Source organism: Onychomys torridus, chromosome 6, assembly GCF_903995425.1.
Source record: "Onychomys torridus chromosome 6, mOncTor1.1, whole genome shotgun sequence".
NCBI classification, from domain to species: Eukaryota; Metazoa; Chordata; class Mammalia; order Rodentia; family Cricetidae; genus Onychomys; species Onychomys torridus.
The window spans coordinates 53,849,863-53,877,303 of NC_050448.1; the positions used below are offsets into that span (position 1 = coordinate 53,849,863).

Genomic DNA, 27,441 nt, shown 5'->3' on the forward strand with positions numbered 1-27,441 from the left:
CAGAGAGACAAAGGAACAAGCCAGAACCACTACCTCTTACCTCACCAACTCCTCAGCCTGAAAAAGCCTCAGCCAACAAGACTCTAGCTGAATGAGCTTCCTTGGCCAAAAAGCCTTTAGTTCCTGTCTCCTCAGGCCTTGTATACCTTTCTCTGTCCAACCATGACTTTCTGGAATTAAAGGCATATGTGCTTCCAAGTACTGGGATTAAAGGTGTCTGCCACCACTGCCTGGCTCTGTTTTTTCTCCCAGACTAAGTCAATCTCATGTAGTCCAGGGTGGCTTTGAACTCACAGAGATCCAGACTGATCTCTGCCTCTCCAATGCTAGGATTAAAGGTGTATGCCACCACTGCCTGGCCTCTATGTTTAATCTAGTAGTTCTGTCCTCTGATCTTCTGGCCTAGTTTATTAGGGTATGCAATATATCATCACACAGTCCCCATGTTCTGTCTAGCTCCATTGCAGATGGCTGTCCACACTGCTGCCATGGCTTAGAGATGCAGAATAAAAAGAAAGACATCTCATATGGACAGGAATTGTGTATTAATCCTCCTGCTGGGTTTCATAAGGAGTCTGACTCATTACTTTTCAAGTAACACTATACCACACTCTTTTGGAACACAATTACTGTTTTACAAAAGCCAAATATACACCAAGAAAGAGATAAGCACACATTAATATTTGTCATAAACATACACAAGGAATATTCTTGTTAAATACAGAAAACCAAGTACAGCAGATGTTAAAATGATTATTATGCACAGCCACATATTCTTCCTACTGTAAATGCATGGTCATATTTGTATACATAGGTTTTCTGAAGAAAAGTTCACAGGCTTATTGACATATCAAAAGGTGATGACTGCCTTCTGGAGGCTTGATGTCATAGAATGATGATGATCTGTGTTGTTACTAAGAAGCCCTTCTTCATCATTTACACAGGGCTTTGCAGCTGCACACTGGGAGTCCATCCTCTGTGACCATCCACCTTGGTTTTCCCTTTTGGTCTCAGGAATCTCGTCCCACAATACCATTTAGATTAGATTGGAGCCCACTCTAATGGTGTCACTTGAACCTTACAGATTCTTTAACATTTTAAACCATCTCTTCGAAAACCCTTTTTCTTGCTGTAGTCACTTTCTGATGTACTGAAGGAGTAAGATTTTTTTATAATATTATAAAATTTTTTTTATTTATATTTACATACCAACCCCAGATCCTCCTCTCATCCTTCCTCCCACTCCCCTCAGCCTCCCCTCCTTAACTACCCCCCATCACCTCATCAAATAGGGTAAGGTCTCCCATGTGGAGTCAGCAAAGCCTGGTACATTCAGGTGAGGCAGGACCAAACCCCTCCCCACTGCATTAAGAGTAATCAAGGCATGGGACCATAGGCAATGGAATCCAGATCCTGATCACACTGCAAGGGTCCCCTCAAACAGACCAAGCTTTATATAACTGCCTTCTGAATGCACAGGGCCTTATCTGGTCCCATGCAGGTTCCACAGCTGTCAGTATAAAGTTTGTGAGTTCCTACAAGCTTGGTTCAATGTCTCTGTAAATTTATCCATCATGATTTTGACCCCCCATTGCTCATGTAATACCTCTTTCCTCTCTTTGACTGAACTTCTGGAACTCAATCTGGTGCTTGGCTGTGGATCTCTGTATCTGCTCCCATCAGTTAATGGGTGAAGGCTTTATGATGTCAGTTATATTATTCACTAATCTGATTACCAGGATAGGCCAGTTTATCCAGTATTGCTAGTAGTCTAATCTGGAGTCATTCTTATGGATTCCTGGGAATTTCCCTAGCACCAGGTTTGTCCCTTACCCCATAATGTCTCCCTCCATCAAGATATCTCTTTCATTGCTCTCCCACTCCATCCCTGTTCTAGCTCGAACATCCGGTTCCCACTTGTTCTCATTCCCTGTTCCCCTCCTCTATTGCCCCCCCCACACTCCCAGTTTACTTATAGAGATCTCATCTATTTCCCCTTCCCAAGGTGATCTATGTGTCCCTCTTAGGGTCCTCCTTGTTAGCTACCTTCTCTGGAGCTGTGAGTTGTAGTCTGATTATCCTTTGCTTTATGTCTAGTATCCACTTATGAGTGAGTACATACCATGTTTGTCTTTCTGAGTCTGGGTTACCTCACTCAGGATGATATTTTCTAGTTCCATCCATTTGCCTGCAAATTTCATGAGGTCATTATTTTTTACTGCTGAGTAATACTCCATTGTGTATATGTACTACATTTTCTATATTCATTCTTCAATTGAGGAGCATCAAGTTTGTTTCCAGGTTCTGGCTGTTATGAATAATGCTGTTGTGAACATAGTTGAGCAACTGGCCTTGTGGTATGATTGAACATCTCTTGGGTATATGCCCAAGAGTGGTATCATTGGGCTGTTTGAAAGTAATAAAAGGCCAAACAGCCCAAAGAAAAATAGCCAGTGAGTTGAATAGACATCCAAAGAGAAATGCAAGTGTGATGAGCACCTGAAAATTAGTTAAGCATCATTCATTTTGTGAAGAGGTTCAATTCACAATCCATATTCTGTACCACTGTGCACCTGCTGTAATTGCTGTAATCAAAAATAGAAAATAATTTGGCAAGCCTGCAGTGAAACAGAGACTCCAGTACTTTGCTATTGGTAAAGTGGAATAGATCATACAATGAAGAAAAGTTTGGTGGCTCCTCAAAACCTTCAGCCATTACCACATATCCAGCAATTTCACTCTTTTTGTATTCCTCAGGAACTATGGACAAATACACAAAACAAACAAAACAACAAACAAATAAACAAACAAAACCTTGTTCATTAAAGTTCATAGCAGCCCCATTCAAAAGTGGTAAAAAATGTAAAAATGCTCAAAATGTTCACCTACAATCAAGTATACAATGCAACTTCAGCATGTAAATGTAATGTGAGTATTATCCAACTATCCATGTATGAATGTAAAGCCTTTGAAAGTATAAGCAAGCCCTCAGTCAAATGCTTTCTTGGTCATGGTGTCTCTTCACAGCAATACAACAGTAGTGACAGATGGCTTTTTTTTTTTTTTTAAGTAAAACCAAAAGGCTGGCAAATCCTAATGCAAGACAGGGTAGCATTGCGATAATGGGATGCCTGATGCCTGGAGCCAGGAAAGCATGCTTGGGATCCTAACACTATGGAGGTTGAGGTAGGATGACCAGGGAGGAGTTTAAGGCCAATCTCAAGTACATAGTAAATTCAAAGTCGTACAGTATTGTGATCTGGAAAATAATGACAACAAGTTGATTTACTGAATGTGCACTATTTCAAACAGGTTCTTGCATAAACTGAGAAAGTTCATGAGTGTTCCCTGGGTTCTTGAGAGGTAGGATCAGGCTGAGTGCTTAGTAGACAATGTTCTACTAAGTCAGAATAAGGTTTGAACTATAGGTAGGTGGGTTTGTATAATATATGAATGCACAGAACACAATGAATTGTCCATTTTAAATTAGTAAACTGTATGATATGTAAATTGTAATTGTGTTATCTAAAAAGTTCAATAAAATAATGTTTTTGCATTGTACTTTCAGGGTGTCTATGTGTTATTACAGCTTTTCTTGCCATATAAAACTGCAAAACAGATACGTAAATTAATTTAGTATATGACTGATATGACAATGATATATTTGTATAGTTTTAATAATGCTGATTAACTCAAAAGCATATTTTAAATCACAGGATATCACAACTCAAACTAGGTTCATTTCAAGTTTTTTATGTTTACATGTGACTTTTGCCTGTTTTGAAATGCATGTTAGAAATTCAGAGCACAATCTATGGAACTTTGCAGAAGTCACCTTGATATAAAGAACGGTTTTCTCTACGGACTTTATTTTTGTAAGGAAACTTTTACATATGGAAAGGCAAATTCAGTATTTTTATTACAGAAAAGTAACAAGAATTTTCTCAGGCCAACAATTTTATTTCTGCTAAAAGTAATTCCACTTTTTGCCTATTGTACTTACTTATAAAATAGTGATTTACTCTATCATGTGAACAGAGTATCCATAGATGTGTATAGTAGTACAAATACTACCCCCCCCAAAAAAAAAATCGCAAGTACTTCTTGGAATGAATAGCTTGTAACTTTATTTGCCTATTTTGAAAATAACTGCCCACAAAAGAACTATTAATGTAAGTGTGATGTAGAGCTTAAATAGTCAATTCTTATTTGTAAATAATGTAACTGCTAATCTACACAGCCTAAAAATGATTATGATTAAAAGGCTGTTACTTTCAGAAAGGGGAGAAAAGAAATATTTCTGATTCCAGCATAAACATTAGAAAATAGTATGGAAGATGGTAAGGGCTGTACTGAGAAGATAAATATTTATCTTCTATTAATTTTCCTTAGATTGTAAGTACATATTCTACGTAATAGTACCTGTGAAAGCATATTTCTAAATATGAGAAATATTATCTCCATGAAGCTTCATCATATGTAAGAAGTTGAAATGTTTGGAGATGTTGTGCTTCCCTCAAGTCTGGGCAGAGGGACACCATGTCTGCACCCTACAGTGGACATTTTACCTCCACTCTGACCCGCACACTCACAGCATAACTTGGTGCATTTGGCAGCAGAATGAGGCAATCTGAAAGTCCTAGAGCAGAATAATTACACAAGAGACATGAGACTGAAGTCTGAGCTAAAGCAGAGTAAATACAGTATTTCTCATTTAACAACTAAGTCTTAAAATTAATTATGGAAATAGAGTTAAAAATCTGATACACTAATTTTGTCAATTAAAAATAAATTCATGAGAATCACAAACGTACTCAAAGCAACAAAGTTAATTAAAACACATAGAATAAAAGACTCAGCTAATTCAATGTATTTTATCAAACAAAATATTCTTACTTTATTATTATAAATCTGTTTCTCTGTATATATGCATGTGTGACAGAGAGATAGACAGAATGAGTGTGAGTGAGAGAGGAAAGGATGGATGGAGAGAGGGAAGGAGGGAGGGAGGGAGAGAGGGAAATATCTTATGTATTTGTTGACACTACCAAGTCCACTTTATACTTCTCAGAACCTGAGAGAATAAAAACTTTTTGGTCACTCTTTTGTACAAATGACTAATTCAGAGTAGTGTAAACATTAAAATAATATTTTACTGTATTTCCATTTCATATATAAACAGATATTTAATAGGAATTATTTCAGAAATAAAGGTAAGAACAGGAGGTATCAGAGCATACTAAATGTGTTTAATCATAAGTGCAATAGTGCGGCAAAAAGTGAAGCATATTGTGGAGTAGATGTTATAAAACAGCATGTTAGAAAACAAGAACCTATGTGTTTCGATAAACACATGTCATTAATATTGTATATGTTTCATTTTACTATATGTGCGAATAAATGCATATGTGTGCACATACAGGACACACATATACACATACATACACACACATATGTAACACATATTCATATATATCTAGCAAATCTTAAAACGTCATAAAATTATATATAAATATAGATCTAGATTAGATAGATACACAGATAGTCACTGACAAGTTTATCTTTTTTTGTTGTCTAAGTCAATGATCACCAACAGCTTCTCAGGTAAGGATGGACTTTCCTATCTAAGTGAAGGTTTTGTCTGGCTTAGTTAAGTTCTTGCAGACTCATTCACAGTTCTGTGAGGTCATGTGAAAAACAACTCTGTCTTCTGAGCATTCTCCTGTTTTCTCTTTTATCCCAAACATTAGAATAATTTTATACAGAGTATGCCAGCTTATCAGAAAGCAAATATGTGCAAGGGGAAATATTTTATATTACTGTTTCTCATCCTGGAGAGAGCCAAGTAATACCAAGTCCAAAATTAATGTAGATATAATCATACTAGAATGTTTAAAATAAGATTACTGTTATTTAGTGAACCAATTTTGCAGCACATCTATACATCTTGAAGTATTATTAACTTTGACCTTCTGGTTAAGATAAAATATTATGAGACAAACATAAGATCACAAGCATGTACTTTATTATATTATCTTTATTATCCTTGGAAAATATTGAATAAGTGATATGAAGTCCTTATAGCACAGTAGTCAAGATCATGAAGAGATTCCACATATAAGCAAAGTTCTAGCTTTTGCCTGAAATTGGCCTGAGCAGATCTGCTGTGGGAGGATGCTGGTCACCACCTGTTCTCATTGGTCAGTGCCAGTGTCACACTGCTTGTGAAATGTGTTTAGTATATGCCTGTTTGCACAGCTTCACGTGTTTAGAACTCATGAATAACCATCCACCCAGTCCTAGGAATAAGCTGGAAGGAAATCTGCAGTGAGCTCTGAAGTTCACCACTTTGTCCTTTCATCAAATTTTCTGTTTCTTACCTTCAGTGATGTGGTTCTGTGGTTACTGATTTTTCCTTTCATCATGGAAACAATGAAAGAAAACAAAAGGAAAAATGAGACCTTTTGTATTTATTAAAAACTCCAGAATTAAAACCTTTTTTGTTATTTATTATATCTGTGTTTTAATTTTATACATCAGCCACGGGTTCTCCTCTCTTCCCCCCTCCCATCCCCGCCCACACCTTCCCCCAAGCCCCTACCCTCCATTCCCATCTCCTCCAGGGCCAAGATTGCCCTGGGGATTCCTTTAAACCTGGTGGATTCAGTACAGGCAGGTCCAGTCCCCTCCTTCCAGGCTGAGCAAAGTGTCCCTGTGTAAACCCTAGGTTCCAAACAGCCAGCTCATGCACTAAGGACAGGTCCAGGTCCCATAGCCTGGGTGCCTCCCAAACAGTTCAAGCTATTCAATTGTCTCACTTATCCAGAGGGCCTGATCCAGCTGGGGGCTCCACAGCCTTTGGTTCATAATTCATGTGCTTCCATTCATTTGGATATTTGTCCCTGTGCTTTTTCCAATCTTGGTCTCAAAAATTCACGCTTTTACAGTCCCTCCTCTTTCTCGACAATTGGACAACTGGAGCTCCACCTGGGGCCTGGCTGAGGATCTCTGCATCCACTTCCATCAGTTATTGAATGAGAGTTCCAGCTCAACTGTTAGGGTGTTTGGCCATCTGATCACCATAGTAGGTCAGATCAGGCTTTGTCTCCACCATTGCCAACAGTCTACAAAGGATGTATCATTGTGGATTTCAGGGAACCTCTCCATCACTCTGCCTATTCCTGTTCTCATGTGGTCTTCATTTATCATGGTCTGTTATTCCTTATTCTCCATTTCTGTCCTTGATCTATCTGGGATCTCCTGTTCCCCTAAGCTTTCTTTCCCTCAAACCTTGTCCTTCATTACTCCCACTGTTGTCCAGGTTGTTCATGTAGATCTCATCCATTTCTCTGTCATTAGGCGATCCCTGTGTCTTTCCTAGAGTCCTGTTTTCTAGGTAGACTCCCTGGAGTTGTGTAGCAGTCTAGTTATCTTTGTTTTACATCTAGTATCCTCCTATGAGTGAGTACATACCATGTGTGTCCTTCTGAGTCTGGGTTACCTCACTCAGGGTGATTTTTTCTAGATCCATCCATTTGCCTGCAAACCTCATGATGTCATAGTTTTTCTCTGTTGAGTAGTACTCCATTGTGTATATGTACCATATTTTCTTTATCCATTCTTCAGTTGAAGGGCATCTAGGTTGCTTCCAGGTTCTGGCTATTACAAACAATGCTGATATGAACATAGCTGAGCAAATGCCCTTGTAGTATGATTGAGCATTCCTTGGGTATATGCCCAAGGCTGCAAATAGATCCATATCTGTCACTGTGCACAAAACTTAAGTCCAAGTGGATCAAAGACCTCAACATAATTACAGCTACTCTGAACCTGATAGAAGTCAAAGTAGGAAGTAGTCTTGAACGCATTGGCACCAGAGATCACTTTCTAAATATAACACCAGTAGCACAGACACTGAGAGAAACAATCAGTCTGTTGAAACTGAGAAACTTTTGTAGAGCAAAGGACATGGTCAACAAGACAAAGCAACAGCCTACAGAATGGGAAAAGGTCTTCACCAACCCCACATCTGACAGAGGGCTGATATCCAGAATATATAAAGAACTCAAGAAATTAGACATCAAAATGCCCAACAGTCCAATTAAGAAATGGGCTATAGAACTAATCAGAGAATTCTCAGCAGAGGAAGTTCAAATGGCTGAAAGACATTTAATGAATTGCTCAACATCCCTAATTATCTGGGAAATGCAAATCAAAATGACTCTGAGATACCACCTTCCATCTGTCAGAATGGCTAAGATCAAAATCACAGAAGACAGCTTATGCTGGAGAGGATGTGGAGCAAGGGGAACTCTCCTCCACTGCTGGTGGGAATGCAAGCTTGCACAGCCACTTTGGAAATCAATATAGTGCTTCCTAGGAAATTGGGAATCCATCTCCCCCAAGAATTAAAACCTTTTGAGTGGGATGATTTCTAGGATATAATGGTAATTCCAGTTTGAACACACCTATAGCTGCATGCACAAAAATGGCCATTCTTATTTTTGTTTGAACCCAGGCTTTGGTTTAGCCACATTGTTAATTGATTTCCATAGTCAGGTTCACATAATGGAATTTCGGCTGAGGCTATAGTTCAGTCTGGCTCGTACCCTGCTTCTTCCCATGGTTGTCATGTGGACTGTCACACATTACTGTGCTTCTTTACCTAGAAAATGGTGATCTATAGTATGTTCTAGTTTTATAATGAAGAAATAGAAAATAAAATAAAATAAATATAAAAATAAGTAAATACATAAAATAAAATATAAGAAAAATGTTAAAGCCTTCATATTGGTGAAATTATTAAGGCCACTCCATGTAGTTAAAAGGGAGGTTTATTTTGTGGGGTAACTTACAAATGAAGGGATAGGTAACAGGGTCTGGCAAAAGGTATGGCACAGTCCGATGGTGTTCTCTGGAGAACTCTGCTTGGTCTACCTCCAGCTTCCAGGGTCCCAGGGCCATGAGAGAGCTCTCCTCTCAATCCTGGGTCTTCAGCTTCCTCCCTCAGCCCTGCCTACGGGCGTGACCATTACTGTAGCCTCAATGGGGGTTGGAACTTCTAGGCCAAGGCTGGGATGGCCCAGCCTACACCTTCACTCTTCACATCCACTGGTTTGGAATTGCTCTTTTATTTAACATGTTAAATATCTAGTCTTAATCTCAAAAAAAGTCAGATTTTCTCATTTTATGTGTATTTGAGGTTAGTCTACATATATGTATGTGCACCACAAACATGCTTGGTGTCCATGATGTCAGGAGGCTACAGAGTCCCTTGAAATGGATCCATGTGTGTTTGAGCTGCCATGTGGGTGTTGGGAACCAATCTCAGATACTCTTGCAAAAATGAGTACTCTTAATCACTGAGACTCTCCAGCCTTCTGTAATTCCTGCTCCATATTCCTGCTCTACCACAATGATGACTCTGACATCTAATCTGCATGTTTTTTTCCCTCCCTGAATCTTTTTCGTCAGCCCATTACCTCACAGTAATAAAAACAAAACTAGGAACACAAATTAATTAATACATTTATGTTTGTGATGACAGTTCAGAAAAGTACAAAAGTTCATTGAAAAAGATTCAGTGAACACTTGAAAATTACTTGAGAGAATATTTAATTAAACCTGTTGTTTCTTAACAAATTTCAAAGAGCAACTGTCTTTGCTTATTATGCAAACTGAATACATAAATCTCCCATGAGTCAGCAGGAACCAGGGTTCAGTACTTCACTTTCTGAAAACCTTGAACTGTTTTTCTACTCTTTTATTTTCCCATAGCATTAGTGGGTTCATCGGTAGAGCCAGTGATAATTTTTAATTTAATGTATGACAGGTAATAATCATATAACCAGTATGTCAATGAAAGACTGTTTTTCAATAAAGCAACCTATTTGCAATTGATAATTGATTCTATCTTCTATTTATCCCTGAGATGCAATATTTTAACAATTTAATTGCATTTCCCTTTCTTTGGCTCTCCTCTTCCTCTGTGTATCACTTTCTTGTGTCTTTCTACCTGTCTATCTCTGTCTATCTCTTTTTCTTTGTTTGTTTTTGGATCTTCAATTCCTTCTAAGCCATCCCCCAATATGTCATACCTTCTTTACTCAGTACTATACACTAAATAAAGCTTATAATTGATTTTACATTTCTTAAGGAAATATCCTTATAGTTTCAAAGACCTTCTGTAATTTTATTATCAAAAAATATATTTTGGTTTTATATATTTATGTTAAGGTAGATTTTCAATTCAGAAGTAATTTTCTTTTTTAAAAATGGTTTCTTTTTTAAAGATTTATTTATTTATTATGTACACAGAAGAGGGTGCCAGATCTCATTACAGATGGTTGTGAGCCACCATGTGGGTGCTGGGAATTGAACTCAGGACCTCTGGAAGAGCAGTCAGTGTTCTTAACTGCTAAGCAATCCCTCCCAGAAGTAATCTTCAATAGTTATATCATTATTTATTTAGGCATTAGATTGATTTAGGATGAAATTATTAATATTTTAACCAACTAACCAACCAATTACAATATATTTTACAATAGTTCTACCTTGACTTGTTTTGCTAAAAAGTATTTTAATTATTTAATATTAAAATTAGTTAATATCTGTAACAAAACTGACAAAAATCTATACATATTTTATAGCAACACATATCTGTTTCAAGGAAAGCAAGTGTTTTCCTACATTCTCAGAGTATGTAATCTTTTAAATGTGATATATTTTTCTACTTTCTGAAACAGACAATTCTGTCTATTTTAAACAACAAACATGTCATGCCATAAAGTCAGGACTAGTTAGAATGATGATGTTTGTTAACTCAATCATATTAAAAGCTTCCACCCATAGATTGCTATTGAGGCTTTCATTATTAACATATTCCAACAAACATCTTTAATACAGCTCCAAATTCTAGCTGAAGAAAACAAGCTGGGCGGTGGTAGGGCATGCCTCCAATCCCAGTACACAGGAAGCAGAGGCAGGTGGATCTCTGTGAGTTCAAGGCCAGCCTGGTCTACAGAGTAAGTTCCAGGACAGGCAAGGAAGTTTCACAGAGAAAACCTGTCTTGATAAATAAAAAAGCATAAAAACAAAAACAACAAAAAAGAAAACAAGAGCATATAATTAGCCTCTCATAATTAAAATTCAGAATCATGCAAAAAGGCAGTTTTCTCTTACCTAAGGCAATTTATTGCCTGCAATCATATCACACCCCGCTACTGATTCAGATAATGTGCCTCAAGGCAAAGATGTACCTTATAAGACATAGTGTATCCATGCAACTTAAACCTAGTACATTCATTTAAAAAGTTATTTTCACCAAGTATATTCACATTTATCATTATTATGCATATCTCATAGTAACAACTTTTAAAGATTTTTTCTATCAGATGGCATCTCATTAGCATAACTTAGAGGCCGATTTAAGGTTTGGGTTTTGAAATATGTTTCTTTAGAGCTCATTTACATTTTTAAGCAAGGAACCAGAATCTGATTGTATAACAAAAAGTTACAAGTTATCATCTCATTAGAATGTTAATACTTTTACTTCTCAGGGAATTAATACATCCAATTTCATGCTTCAGTGATAATGCAGTTAATCCCTATTTCTAAAAGTGAAAATTCTGATAAAAAAGAAAATGGATAATACAAAATATTTCTATGCAGCTGTGTTACTCATAAATCTTCCTGTTTATGAGGGCCAGAAGGGTTAGCTAAGGATTTTACTATGTTCCTGGTAGCTATTTAGCACAAGTGAATGGGTAATATATGAGTTAGATTTTACTAAATTGATAATAATGCAACACTGGAGACATGTTGTGCCCTCCATTTATTATATTATTATTTTCAAAATGAGTCAAATAATAGTTACTGGAACTACTAATTAATTTGTTTTTAGTAACTATGACTTGATATTTTCATAACACAAATTCAAAAATAAGATACTTGTTTAGATTTATGAAGTCTCTAAAGGGAAACTACTACTTCATGAAATATAGCCCCATCTACATTTAAAAAAATATTTATTTTTGGTGTACTTGTGCATATGTATACATGATGCATGTGCTGGAGAGACATATTTCATTGTGTAGAGGCCAGAAGTCCAGTTTCTAAGATTGAACTCTGGTTGCCTGGCTTGAGTTACAAAGAGTCTTAAACCACTGAGCCATCCTTCTGACTCCATACCTGATTTTTTATAGCATGTTTATATTTACAAGGTTAAATTAAGTATTCATTGGTTATTTTTTCTAGAATTTTACTAAAATGTTGGGAAACATGCAAATAGATGTATTTAAAGTCATATCTACTTCTGAAATAAATGTCTATAAATACTACTGGGCTTTATACCTATGTGTATGAAAAATTGGGCCTCCACAACTACATGTACATAGGCAGAAATGTACAGAAACTGATGACATGAAAACTATGCTTGTTTTGTGTCAATTATTTCCAGCCTATGAAGGTAAAAATAACTACATTTGTCTTTTTCCTATGACTTTCTAGTGTAGTGGGCCATAGATGAATATTCCTGGTTTCTCATTAATTCATTTAAAACTCCCTCTGAATTGTAAGTGAGAATGAGTAAAGAAACAGCAAAAACAAAAAAACAAAACAAAACAAAAAACAAAACCAAAAAACCAAAAAACCAAAAAACCTGGCAAGTTTTCAGAAGTAGAACCTAGTTGCTTACTATCACAGAAACGTCCCAGCAGATGAGCTAAAGCTCAGGTCTCTGTGGTGAGATGGCTGCATTGAGGCTGCAGACAGACGGTGCTGCACTCAAAGCCATAAGGTTTACTTACTACTGTGTTTGGCAAGTGTGCAAATGCTGGGGGACACTGTAGGTGAGGTGAGACTGGTTAGCATGGTGGGCCACTTGTGATTGCTAATCATTAATGACAGATGATCAGGAAAAAGGGACTCCTATCCTCCAATGGTGATTGAAGTGCAGGCACCATTGCCCTCAGTGATTGAATTTCACAGAATGGACCTTTTAAGAAAGATAGCCCAGGATTATAAAACTGTACAGAGCCAGTGATGTTGATCTGTGGTACAGTACTTGTTGGGTGTGTATAAGACCCTGAAATGAATGCAATAGCTTCAAACTGTTCAATTGATTAATACCAAATAACAACAATAAAAACTGTCAAGGGATAAGACCCTTCTATCTCAAGGTCGTCACCAAGATCTACAGTTGCATGTTTTCTAAAGTAAAAATATCCTAGGTTACCAGAGACCTAGAATTAGAAATAAATCTGTCTGCAGGCCTGGAGTTTATCAAGGACTTCTTAGTCAGATCTTGGTCCTTCTGAGATCTACCAAATTGCCACAGAAAGTGAGAAGGTTTTCCCTTTAGAGGAATTCTATTAACACTTTGGTGGTTAAGGGTGCATTTAAATTAAAATGAGCCCTATTAACATGTGAATACTCTTAAGCAGAACCAACCATGTTCCCATTCTCAGATTAGTAGTATGAGTGATGATTTGCATGGAATAATTAACTTTTTTTCCCCCTCCGTTTCCTGAAAAGTAGTATTTTGACTGGGTATCAAGAAGAGAGAAGAAAGGATCATTGTTTGGTACATCAGACATAGAAAAGATGGAGCTAGTGAATGCTGGGCAAGCATGGCAATGTGACAAACACACCCTTCTTATTGGTTGAATTGTGGGAGAAGCAGCAGCTGTCCATCCCATGCTGCTGCTGCCAAGGGGCTGGAAAAGGTGGTTTGTGAATTCACCCTCACGCACAAATGAATAATCTTTTTGTACTCTCTAGGTAGTTCTGTTTCCTGTTTCAGTATTAGAGAATGGGCAGAGTCAAATGGATCCTATTTAAATAAGTACAGATGAATAGTCCACTAAACAGGCTGCATCTGCTCAGGGAGTACATACATAAGGCTTTGCATATTTTTATATGTTGCCTGCATAGCTCAAAGCAGCTACAGATAACAAGGAAATCCTAGGAGGACTGTAGGGCTGTTTTCCATCCCCACAAAGAGGCTTGGTAGGGTGGATTCTGTCTTTAGGCTGGTTTGCCAAGCACAGTAGGAATATTTGATGAAATGAAGATGCCTCTGAAAAACAAGTAAACAAACAAACTGACAAAAAACCCAAAAAACAAAAACAAAAAACCTCTCAATTCTTCTGTAGTGTACCTGAATTAATGCAATAGTTTTACAGATACAGGGATGTGCATAGAAAAAAAAAAAAAAGTTCTCAAAGAACCAAGAATTTGTCACACATACACCCTTTCATAAAACCCTTGAAAGTGAAAAAGAAAGATCTGAGATAGTGAACCAGCGCTGAAAGAGCAGATCAACTTTACTGCCTGGGAATAGTTCACTCCCTTTACTGTATGTTTCTATTTATCAATTCTTTGAAGCTTTTGACTTGTGTATTGCAAGAGAGATTCCCAGAGTCACCTCCAATGCCTGTGACTAATCATGAGGCTTTCCCACTGGCAGTAAAGGATGTGGTGATGCTCCAGCATAAACTTGGTGTTTTGATAGCTCTGTCAGCCCTCAATAGCCTAATTAATTCTGGCTGAAGTGTTAAATTTATTTCGTCATTTGCATAGCTGAGGCCCATCCTTGGATCCTGCGAAGAGTGGCCAGAAATGAGAAGGCTTGGTTCCCAGGACCTTCACATCTATTTGCTATGAAATTTTAAAGAGACACATTCAGTAATGCTTCCTATGGAAGCCAATGCTCGGATCTCTTTTGCAGTTTCTCAGTAGTGAGGTGAGCCATGAGGCAGATAGCACTCTCTTAACAGAAGTCTGTTAATTAGACAATAATATAAGAGGCATTGTGTAGCACGATATGACAGAGTTCTATCTTACCACATGAAAGAAACCTCTCTGCTTGTATGTAAGTAAAAGGGAAGAAAGGAAGGAAGGAAGGAAGAAAGAAGGAGAGAAGGAAGGAAGGAAGGAAGGAAGGAAGGAAGGAAGGAAGGAAGGAAGGAAAAATTGAATTAAAAATAATGTATCATTTGATTTTTTTTCCAAAACAAGATTCTGGGATTGCCTTAGAACACACACAGATACAGGATCAAATTCAACACAGCATGGGGGCACTATGTACTATGTTGATTAGAAATGGTATGAATAACTCTTTTCTTTCCACTAACAGAAAAATAATTCCCAAATGGATGCTAGATTTTTCCCATTATGAAACAGCACAGCTTCTAGTTATGATATGCTCAAGTGAATTCCATTATAATGCTGGGTACATAGAACTCTGGAATGCATATGAATTCCGTTTAAAAAGGATCACACAAAAACTGTAAAACCTATTGTGTCACCATTCTCACTGTCCTGACCAAATACCCGACAGAAGCGAGAGGAAGGAAGGGTCCACTTTAGCTCAAATCTTTGAGACATGAAGTCATTGTGCAGAAAAATACCAGGGGGAGAAGAGTCCGTGTCTATGAGAGTGCCAGTGGATCATCACATCCTGTTGACTGACCAAGAGAAAGAGATGCTTGTTCAACACAGCTTTTGAAGACCTTCCCTTAGTGACCAGATGGTGACCCGTTATACAAGTCAGGCACCAGTCTCAGAGACTCCCAAAGTTCTTCCAACAGTGCCAACAGCTCATGTTCACATGAGCCTACTGGTCCATGTCAGATTCAAGTCACCTTAATAAGCATTCCACATCATATTTAATCTTAACATCAACTTTGAAAGTTTAGATATCATGTTTATTTTAAAAATGGGGGACTTATAGAAATAGCATGTGCTGAAAGCCCCTGAATTCATTAGAAATAAAACTGAGGTAGCAGCAATGCCATGTTGACTAGTTGATAATATTTTTCATGCTGTTCTCCATGTCTTTATTGTCAGTAGGATTTACATTTTTCATAATGTACTTTGTGTATGTGGATTTTTAATATATAAGTGTATATGTATTGCTTTTATGCCAAGCCATCCTAAGTCCCAAAACTAGCTGCTCAGTTTCACAGCTCAATACATCTGTAAGACGTGGGGTTGGCTTGTTTGGGAAGCATGTCCATACAGGCAGATTTGCCTTGACTTCATCTCCAAGTGGAGAAAGTGCATATATGAATTACACTCATGTTTAAGGAATTTAAAGTTTGCGTATCTCCAAACACTCTCAACCATTGTTATTGTTAATTTTAGCTACAGACAGTCCTGTAGGCTCTAGTATGAGAGTTCTTTCCCTGATTTCATGAACTGCTGAACACTATCTTTATTCAGAGTGTTGTTAGCCATGTAGCTTAGAGTGATCCATGAACATTTGCTCAAATCTTTGGTTAGACCTATTGATTATTTAACAGTTTGCAATCATCTGCAGAACCTTTATTCATTTTGCACATGTGATTTTTGTTAGATTTTTGAGTAGTACATTTCCTTGCTCAATGACTTGTGGATTTGGTCTCTTAATTGTGTCTTTAAATAATTTAATGATTAAGATAAAAGTTAAACTTCTGTGGTTGACTTAAGAAGTCTTTTCCTTAACCAAGATTACAAAAGTACTCAAAAGCATAACACTCGAAGAATGAGGTTTGGTTGTAATTCTTCTCAGGGTCTTTTATTAAATTAAGTTTTTCTTTTATTTTACATGTATATGGTGTATTTCTAACATTTCTACCTCTTTATTAAATGTCCAGCACTATCCCAAGCTCCCTCTTAAATCTGTGGTCTTTTTTTTTTTTCCACTTGCGTTTTGCAAGTTTGAGCTTCCAGCTGTAATCATTTATGATCTGCTGATTGGCACACAGCTCTACTGACTTTGCTTCCTGGCCAACCATTCTCTCTGCAGCTCCTTCAGCCCTTCCCTCCCTTCTTCTATTCCTCCCTCTCTCCTTTTTCCCTTCCTCCTTCTCTCCCTCTCTCCTCCTTTTCCTGCCCCTTTTCTTTCTTTATTCCTTCCTTCCTCCTTCTTTCCTTTCTTTTTTTCCCTTTCTCTGTCACTTCTTCCCTCCCCCACTTTGTTCCTCACTTCACTGTCATCTGGAAAAAGTATTTATTTTGTTCTCAATTTCCATGTGTATAAAAATGTTAAGATGGGATTTTGCTATGTAGATATCAATGAAGTAAAATTATGGCTCCAGATGCATTTTTTCTTGTGAGTGACAACACTCCCTCCTGGGACACAGGATAAAAAGGTCTTTCAGACTGAACTATCTTTGTGCAGTGGCACTGGCTGGGAGGTTAAGATCACTCGTTTGTTTTTGCAGATGACTGAAGTTTGGTTCTGAGCATCAAGTGGAAGATAATGCCCTGTAGCTTAGCCCCAGGAGATCATATACACCTTTCTAGCCTCTATATTTGTGCCATTGATGTGGATACATAAAACCACATGATCTAGTTGGTTTTAGACAAAGAAAAATTAGTTTCTGCTTACTCTTTTGATTCATTACTTTTTTGTTTTATAAGGCAACATATAGAGAGAACATTTTATATACGATTTGTCAATAATTTTATATTCTTTGCTATAATTAATTAGTGTATATCTTGGCCTATCTAAGACAGACTAGCATTTATTTTATTAGTTCTTCATTCCTTGACAAAAATATAATTTAAATTTCACAGTTATATTAAAATCAGGATATTGAGTCATCATAGTCCTCTCATTATGGGAAGAATCAATTTACCCCATCTAGGATACTTCATTATCTTTGTTGATATGCTTCTTACTCATAATGCTACTAGTATTTGCTTTTAATTATGTGTCTTCTACTAGAGTAAAGGAGGGAGAAGTATATGTTATTTGACATGTCACTGATTTAATTTCTTTTATGCTTCATTGTCATAGTAGGAATCACATGTAACCCAGGCAGGATACTAACATTGTGAGACTACTGTGTCGGTAAGTTAGAATGCAGCAGAATCTATACTCAGCTACTGGACAATAGATTCACAGTTAATATAATATAGTCTTGGTAAAGATACGCAGTTCTCCTGATTTAAAGATAAATAAGCCTAACTTAATATCATCATTCTCTTTTTGGATACACCATGATTCCCAAATTATTATTTTATTTTTCTACTAGAGTCACATATTTTTTACAAATATTCCTACTATTATGCATCATGTAGTCACTATTAAATGAATATTTCACAAATAATATAGATATCTGTGACATTAGAGCAGATTTGTCTTTTGAACTTTTGCTTTTGGAGGATGTTTTCTACCCTTTATTCGATTTTTTGTTTTGTTTTTGTGAAAATGTATTCATCAGAGACTGAAGCGGCAAAAACAAGGTCTACACCAGGGTCTGAACCAGGTCCTCTGCATGTATTTTATAATTTCAGTTTAGTATTTTTCTTTATTAAGAAATGTTTTAATTCATTTTACATACCAACCACAGATTCCCCTCTCTTCCATATTCCCATTCCTTCTCCCAGCCTTCTCCCCACAACTCACCCACAATTCCCTCTTCCGAGAAGATGAGGCCTCCCATGGTGAGTCAGCAAAGCCTGGTACATTCAGATGAGACAGGTCTAATCCTCTCCCTTTGCACCAAGGCTGTCCAAGCTGTCCCACCAGAGGTAATGGACCCAAAATGCCAGCTCATGCACCAGGCATAGATTCTGATCCCACTGCCAAGGCCCCTTAAACAGACCAAGCTGCACAATGTCTTGCTTATGCAGAGGGCCTAGTCCAGTCTCATGCAGGCTCCACAGCTGTTGGGCTAAAGTTCATGAGTTCCCAGTAGTTTGGTTTCCCCATCATGATCTAATGTGCTTTGCTTATAGACTCCCTCTCCCCTCTCTTCCACTGGACTCCTGGAGCTTGGTCTGGTGCTTGGCTGGGGATCACTACATTTGTTTCCATCATTTACTGGATGAAAGCTCTATGATGACAGTTAGGGTATTCACTGATCTAATTACCTCGGTAAGCCAGCTCAGGTACCCTCTCCACTATTGCTAGTAGTCTAAGCTGGGGTCATCCTTGTGGATTCCTGGGAACTTCCCTAGCACCAGGTTTTTCCCTATCCCCATGATGTTTCCCTCTATCAAAGTATCTCTTTCATTGCTCTCCCACTCCATCTCAAGGCTAAAGATACCATTTTTGTGTATACACCCAAGGAATGCTTAGTCATTCCACAAGGACACTTGCTCAGCTATGTTCATAGCAGCATTATTCATAATAGCAGGAACCTGGAAATGACTTAGATGCCGCTCAACCAAAGAATGAATAACAAAAATGTGGTACATATATACAATGGAGTATTACTCAGCAGTAAAAATCAATGACCTCATGAAATTTGCAGGCAAATGGTCAGAACTAGATAATATCATCCCAAGTGAGGTAACCCAGATTCAGAAAGACAAACATGTTATGTACTCACTCATAAATAGATACTAGATGTAAAGCAAAGGATAACCAGACTGCAACTCACAACTCCAGGGAGGCTAGGAAACAAGGAGGACCTTAAGGGGGTGCATAGATCACCTTGGGAAGGAGAAATAGATGAGATCTCCTGAGTAAACTGGGATTGAGGTGGACAACAGAGGGTAGGGGATGGGGCATGAGAACATAAGGCAATGGGATGGCCAAGTTAGGACTGTTTACTATTTTTATGTGACTTGTGGATGTGTGAACAAGTGGGTCTCTGCTTCTTGTACCTTCTCTGGGTGCTCTTTTCCTTCTGTTCTGTTGTGTTATCTTGTCCATCATCAATCTGATGGCTTTAATTTTATATTGTTATATTTTATTTTGCCATATTTTTTTTACCATTTCTTAGAAATCTGTTTTTTGTTTGTTTGTTTGTTTTTTGTAATGAGAAACAGAAAGGGAGTGCATACAGATGGGAGGGGAGGTGGGAAGAAACTGGGAGGAGTAGAGGGAGGTGAAACTGTAATCAGGGCATATTGTAATCAGTATATATTGTCTGAGAAAATTACTCATTTTCAATAAAAGAGCTTTCACTTGAGAAAGTGTGAGTGAGTGAGTGTGTGTGTGTGTGTGTGTGTGTGTGTGTGTGTGCACATGCATGCCTGTATGCATTCATACATGTGTTCACATAACATGCACAGATGACAAGCTCAAGTGTTATATCTCATGAGCCATCCATCTTATTTCTGTCTCACTGGAATATAGAGCTGGTTGGTTAGCCTAGGCTGACTAGTCAACAATAAGACCCTCCTGTCTCCATTCTTAGCTCTGGTGTTACAAGCACAGGTCACCATGTCTAGCTTTTCTTTTGGGTGTTAATGTTTCAACTCATTTCTTGATTTTTGTGGCAGGCCTCAGCCCTGAAAATGCATTCTTATAATTCCCCTAATTTTAGTCATGAAGATAAGAAAAAGTACGTAGTAACCCACAATAAGCAAGTAATTTATATGATTTTGTTTGGCTAAATTACCAGACAGAAAAAAAAAAGTACAGTGGAAGTGTCTTGTCTTCAAAATGTAAGAACTCTGACTTCTTTCCTTACATATGAGAAAAAAACTGCCAGGAAGATGAGACACTCATGAGTCAGTAAAATGCAGAAGTATTTCAAAACATTCCTATTTGTACTCCATGTAGGTTTCCCTTTAACAGGAGTACTATATGGTTTTTGTTTGTCTTTTTTGTTTTGATTTGGGGGGAGTTGTTGTCATTATTGTTATTGTTTTAAACAGTCTTACTGTGTAGCTCAAGAAGTAATTAAAATTGTCCTCCTACCTCAGCTGTCCAACCATGGGCTTCACAAAAGTGCATCATCATAACAGTCCACAGGAGACTTGGCATCATGTTACATATGCTTTTTCTTAAAGCTCATTCCACTGAAATGTTTTATCACTGGAGTAGAGGTAGAGGGAAGACAACTAAGATGACTGCTGTTGTGGCTACCAGCGGCATTCTGCACATAACTAGCAAAAGATGACTCTGGATGGAATGCTGTAAAACAAAAAATGCTATCATTCATATGCATTCAAGAAAATGCAGATCAAAGATTATGCTTCCCTTTGAATCTTTGTTTATAAGCTTACAATTCCAATCACTACAATACTGGTGCGCACGCGCGCACGCACGCGCGCACGTGCGCGCACACACACACACACACACACACACACACACACACACACACACTGAAGACACACCCCTAAGCCTGATAAATTTTGAAGTTTTAAATTGAATGGTAGCTTCATCCATACATATTATAATAGGATATGATAATACATTTTGCATGTTTGTATAAGCACATCACTCACCATAAAGTATTCTTACTACAAGTTAAGAATAAAGATGCTTGACTTTTAATATTGGAAAATAAATCATATTTAAAATACTAGAGATGGACAGGGTGGGCCTCCTAGAGAGAAGGCCTTCTGCTCAGTTTGTCTGGGGAAGAACCTGTTGATCTGAGTTGCATCAGTTTCAATAAAAATGCTTGTTTATGTAGATAAATTTTTCTGTAATATAGCTAGGGATCTACAAAATTCTAAATATTTTTTCAAAATATCTATAGTTAATAATTAAAAAGTGTCTAAAGCAATTTAAAATATAGTTGTAGAGAAAATTTTGTGTATATATTATTATTGCCTGAATAGTAATTTTTCTAATTATAAGTTCTCTTTAAAATATATTTTAGATGGCTAATTCATTGTCAACGTTTATTATAAGATGATCATGTTATCTAATTAAAATGTAATATATCACTATAAACAGCACAATGACTTCAATTGGCATGTCAGTTCCAGGTGAAAGCGTTGATGAAGAGGTTTTCATGATAACCTAGTGGCAATTATATTCTAAGTATTGAAATAGCCCACAATGATATTATGCTGTTAAGATTAGAGGTTCTATTATCTCTTTTGTTATTTAAAGAGGATCTCAGATGCTATATTTCAGGAACACACATAGAGAATCATTAACAGTATTTATGATGTCTATATTATTATGTTTATAATGTTCTATGTTTTTAATTTTTTTAAACTATAAAAAGAATTCTCTGAAAATTTCAAACTATTTCTATTACTAATCAATAACAACTAGTTGTGCCTATTTATTGTATATGTGAATTTTACCACATGGATAAATGCATATGTGTTTATGTATATTAATATACACATATATGTATAGCAAGAAATTCCTGGGAGTCTGCTTAAAGGGTAAAAGGAATTCATTAGGAAAGAAAACTCACTAGACAGAATAGGAGAATCGCTGAAGGGTCCTGGAAGGTTGAGGTACAGTTCCAGGCTGTTCTGCTGCCTGACTCAATCCACACCATCCAAGCACAGGAATGAGAGAAGAGACAGTGTATGTGTGTCTCAGGTCTTAAGGGTAGCCCCAAGGCCATGCCCCAGAGGCAGGTACTTCAAAGTTATAGGTAGAACAGTTACCTGCTGTATCTCAAGGGATTGTCCTTCAAGGTCATAGGTAGAGCAGATATCCACTACATATATGGATGTATATGTGTATATACATACAAATATGGTAGAATGTATATTAAAGTAAAACAGCTGGAAATATTCTCTATACTATTATTCAAGAAGCATCAGAAAATAAAATCAAGTATCAGTCAATGCTATAGAGAAAAACTAAATTGTTTATACAAATGATTCAGCAAGGTAATTGTCTATTTTTAGTTTTTCTGATATAATTTACAATAGAGGATATTGGGTTGAATCTATAATAGGGTTTTCAGTATAAAGACTATCCTCTCCACTTCTTGGATAATGGAAAACTGTAAAAATCTAAATAACTATTCTTCCTGTCTTGGAGACAAGATACTGAGTAATGGAATAGGAGTCCAGTCTATTTCTGACTTCCCCAGTTCAGTTAGTTGTGTAGAGGACTGTGATGAATGTCATACAAATCACTTATTGTGAGCACTTCCCATACTCATAAGGAAGGTGTAGGTCTCACATTAGTCCCGGTCCTCCAAAGAAAAACACATGCCAATAACAAGGTTTGGAATGAGGATGAGAACAAACTCCAAATGGCTATTTGTTGAATGGATATAGCATATAAAATTCATTTGTGTTTCTCTTCAAAAAAGATAATATTAAAAGAAGAATTATAAAAAAAAATAAAACTGGACATTGAATGAGAGGTGTCTGGGGAGAAATTGCAATTACTACATATAGGTTCAAGTAGAAGACATAATGGAGGTCCCTCAATCCCCATTAAAATGTCTGTAAACCCAAGAAGCCATTAAAATGTAATATTCAAACAGAATGTATCATAATAAGAATCTAAACAATAGGCAGGAACTAAAGGGTAGATCCACATGGATGCAGAAATGGGAGACAGACACTGTTTCAGACATCTTAGTTGTGACTCATCAAGGGTTGGATGCTAATTCTCAGCTGGTAAAAATTGACTGACAAGAGAAAAGCCACATTCACTTTTCCAACAATGTGCTCATGACTCTGCATAATTATTGGCAGACATGTAAGTACTAGATTAAAAAAAATGTTTAAGTGGAAAATTCAAAGACCTGAAAATGAGGAGACTGTAGCCTCAGTCAGGGAGGGCAGATGTAATGCCACTTCATTGCTATGTGGTTGGTGAAACTCAGAGTTTGTTTTTATTTTTCCTCTCCTCTTACAACTTCCCAAATAAATCCATTTTTCTTAGAGCCAATTTATATTTCCCAGCTTAATGATGCATTTTGCCCATATAGCTCTGCAACTGCTCTCTGATGCTGGCCAACAATGATCTCACCTCACCTACAGTATAAATCCATCAGACAATAAACAACACCATTTTTATTTCAATAAGGATGACACAGTACATGTTGAATTGGTGGTTAAATAATTTATTTCTCTTTCAGGTGCAATCTGCCAGGCTTTTTGTAACTCTCCTTCTGATATGCATTTCATGTTTAATAGTTCATCACCTCATGAGGATGCTTGTCAATCAATTAAATTGAAATGTCATTCTGACCTTTAATTGGAAACAATTTACTCTTTTCTTCAGTTCATTGGGAGCTTTGTTTCTCTGTTATTCAAATTCAAATCCAAAATCATTCATATTCAAAAACTTTATAATAATTAATGTTGGAAAATGACATACTCACCCATATACTGACACTTTGTCATTGCAGAAGTTATTCAGCTGAGTCTACCTGAAGATCAGAAAGTAAGCATTACTTCAGCCACCGTGGGACAAAGCGCTGTTCTGAGTTGTGCCATTGTGGGATCCCTGAGACCCCCTATCATATGGAAGAGGAACAATATCGTTCTAAATAACTTAGATTTGGAAGACATCAATGTGAGTATATGAAACAGAGATGCTGTCCAGTGTGTGCATTTTGCAACGTTACCTTTGGCTCTGTTGTTTCCTGGGAGCTAAATGAATACTGGATACAGAAGATAAGAGAATTATTAGAAGGTTGTATATCCATCCTACAGTTAGTAGGTGCCAAAAGAGCAGTTGTAATTATGCAAATCATTTGTACTGGTGTAGTAAGATTGTGCAGTTGTATATTCGTCAGAAAATGTATCAGCACAACATTTTATAAGTATCTCTTTAGTTTTTAATGCAAACTGTCTTCCTAGTAAGTATTCCAGGAACACAGTCCTACAAGCTCAAATTTGCATGCATGAAATTGTGAGTGCTCAGAGTTCAAGATTAGAAAGGTAAGACTGCTACCCATAAAAAGGTGTGCATGAATACAGGATGTATGTGTGTTGTGTCTGTGAGTGTGTGTGTGTATGCATTGATAGCTGTTAAGAGTTCCAGAGGAGGAGTAATATTTAGTTATCTGAAAATATAGGTGTTATGTGTTTGTATAATACATATTCCTTTAATATAAAATGTATCTTTTCACCTAAAAATATATATTGCTAATTTATGAAATGTATCTGGGGTCTCTCTCTGAATTAATTCCCAGCATGCAATGGTACTAAGGGTGAGGGATGGAAGTACCTTTTGCAACTTCTTCCTTGTTCATATATTAATTCTGAAGAAGAAAATGCTTTGAATTATATTGTGTTGTGCATTTTTAATGATGATTTGATATTAGGGAACACATTATAGAAAGAACAAGTGCTTGTATGTCTGTCATAACATGGCTTTCTCTGGTGAAACGAATTGCTACAGAGTACTCTATGTTCACTGGGAAAAGGGAGACCATGTCCCTCATAGGATGAACTGACTTAATATTGAAAAAAGCCTGAGTATTTTCTTAAGGAATTGATAGATCCGGGCAACTAAAACAAACAAACAAACAACAAATAAATACATGAATGAATAAAAGTAAAATAAAATCCAGTCAGTACTACCATTGATTACGAATCTCTGGAAGCCACATTTGTCAAGGACTCTTGAGAATATCTCTAAATATAGGTAATTATTCTCTTTGCAATGTCATCATGGTTGAGTCACAGCCAGTAGCTTGTGTGAAGCCAGCTGAGACAAAATGAAGTTTTATTTTACAATTCATTGGCATCAAGAAATATTAATTATCTTAGTCAATGTTTTACTGCTGTGAAGAGACACCATGACCATGGCAAATCTTGTAAAAGACACCATTTAATTGAGGCTTGCTTACATTTTCAGAAATTTAGTATAGTATTGTCATGGCAGAAAGCATGGTGGCATGAAAACAGACCTGATGCTGGAGGAGAAGTGAGGAGTTCTCCATCCAGATCCGCAGGCAGTAGGAAGAGCCAACAACTGGACCTAGCTTGGGCTTTTGGAACTTCAAAGCTCACCTCCACTGACTTCCTCCAACAATGGCACATCTCCTAATCCTTTCAAATGGTCCCATTCTTCAATGATTAAGTAAAGTGAAAGATAGATAATTGCTAACAACAAGAAATCTTTGTCTGCTTCCAGCACACTTTTCTGGAGGTATTTTCTCAGTGAAGGTTCCTCCTTGAGATAACTAAAGCTTGTGTCAAAATGACACAAGCTTGGCCAGCACACATCACCATCATTTTCTCACAGAGACTGTCTCCCAATCCCCAACCCTGACCTTAAAGGACACGTAGCCAACCCTGTCTTCCATAATATTTCTAGCAGACAAGACTATTGGGCAATTTCTTAACTAGTGGGAGGCCTCAGGCCATTCTGGGTGGGGCTAATTCTGTACACATAGTCTTGAGTTAATAAGTATTCAGGCTAAGTAAGCTATGAAGAGTCAGTCAATAAGGAACATACCTCTATGCCTCTACATCAGCTCCTGCCTCCAGATTTCTGGTCTTCTTGAATTCTTGCATTGGCTTCCCTCAGTGAACTATGATTTAGGATATGTAAGACAAATAAACCTTTTCCTTCTCAAAAAAAAAAAAATTCTTTGACACTCTTAACTAATGACATCTAAAAGGACCCATAATATTCTAATTCATACTATCTTTTTTGTTTGTTTTCTGCACTGGTTAAATAATATGATTAGCCATCTGGCTTAAGCCTTAGCAACACTAAACACCATTTATTTTCTGTGCTAAATTGAACAAGAACTCATTTGTTGATGTGTTTGGCTTGTTGAACAGAACTTTCCTCAATACTCCTTTTTACCCCTCCCCCATTGCCTTGTGGGTGATATTTCTTCGCTTGGATAATTATTTTCTCCCTATTGGCCCTGAGTTTAATTAATCTATCAAATAAAACTAGCTTAACTAGAATTTATACTGTTTCAAAAGGAAGTATAAAATCACTTGGTATTTAGTCTGAGAAAAATATACAGATGTACTACTCGTGTACCACTGGAATGCTGGGCTCACATGCAGATTTCCCAATCTATCACTCCCTGGATAGTTTTTCAGAATTTAAATCATATCAAATGTGTGCCTCTAGGCAACTGAACATTTGTTTTATGATCATCTCCACTGACTGTCACCTGTCAGCATAGGCTATGATGGGATTCAGTTCTTTTCTTTCCTGACTTTAGTAGCTAATATTTTATTGACTCTCATTGACCTGAAATATTGATTTCTCTGATCCCATTGCAGCTCTTCATAAGTTGTGGCAGATCTGGTCATGGTCTGAAACACTGTCTTCTAACTCCTTTATCTGTAAAACATTCTGTCATGTTCACATTCAGAAGCCAATTAGTCTGTGAAAAATATATAGCGTGTGAGAATTTTGATAGTTACTGATCAACAAATTGCATTATTTTTCTACCTGAGAAGAGGTACCTGATAATGAGAATGCTAAGGTATATTGTGCTGAGTGTCTCAATTGCAGAGAAGTCACACTTCCAGAGGAATCATTACATATTTTTTCATCATTGTGTATCACCTTTCTTAACAAGAAATCAAGTGAAATTATTTGAACTCTAGCAACCACAAATCCGAGATTTTTTCCCTGTCTTACTTTATTATTTGTTGGATGCCATTCTTAAAGTCATGTGCATTAGTGAGGAAAGAAGTATGGAAGGCTGAAAATTTCCATTGTACTTTTTCCCCCCTCTTTTTCACTGTGGTGAAAATATGTAGTGTCAGATCAATCTTCCTAAATTTTTAAGTGCACAATAAAGTCATGTTAACAATAGGCACACTATTTTACAGCACATATCTAGAACTTAT

At 37.0% G+C, this 27,441-nt stretch overlaps 1 protein-coding gene across 3 annotated transcripts in view; it reads left to right on the plus strand.

The window, feature by feature from the left end:
* Fstl5 (follistatin like 5) overlaps positions 1 to 27,441 on the plus strand; it is a 572,741-nt gene that overhangs the window by 334,856 nt on the left and 210,444 nt on the right. For all 3 annotated transcript variants that reach the window (XM_036190876.1, XM_036190875.1, XM_036190878.1), the window contains one exon: positions 24,015 to 24,181. In XM_036190876.1, the coding sequence (XP_036046769.1) occupies positions 24,015 to 24,181 (167 nt within the window). The remainder of the gene's footprint in view (positions 1 to 24,014; positions 24,182 to 27,441) is intronic.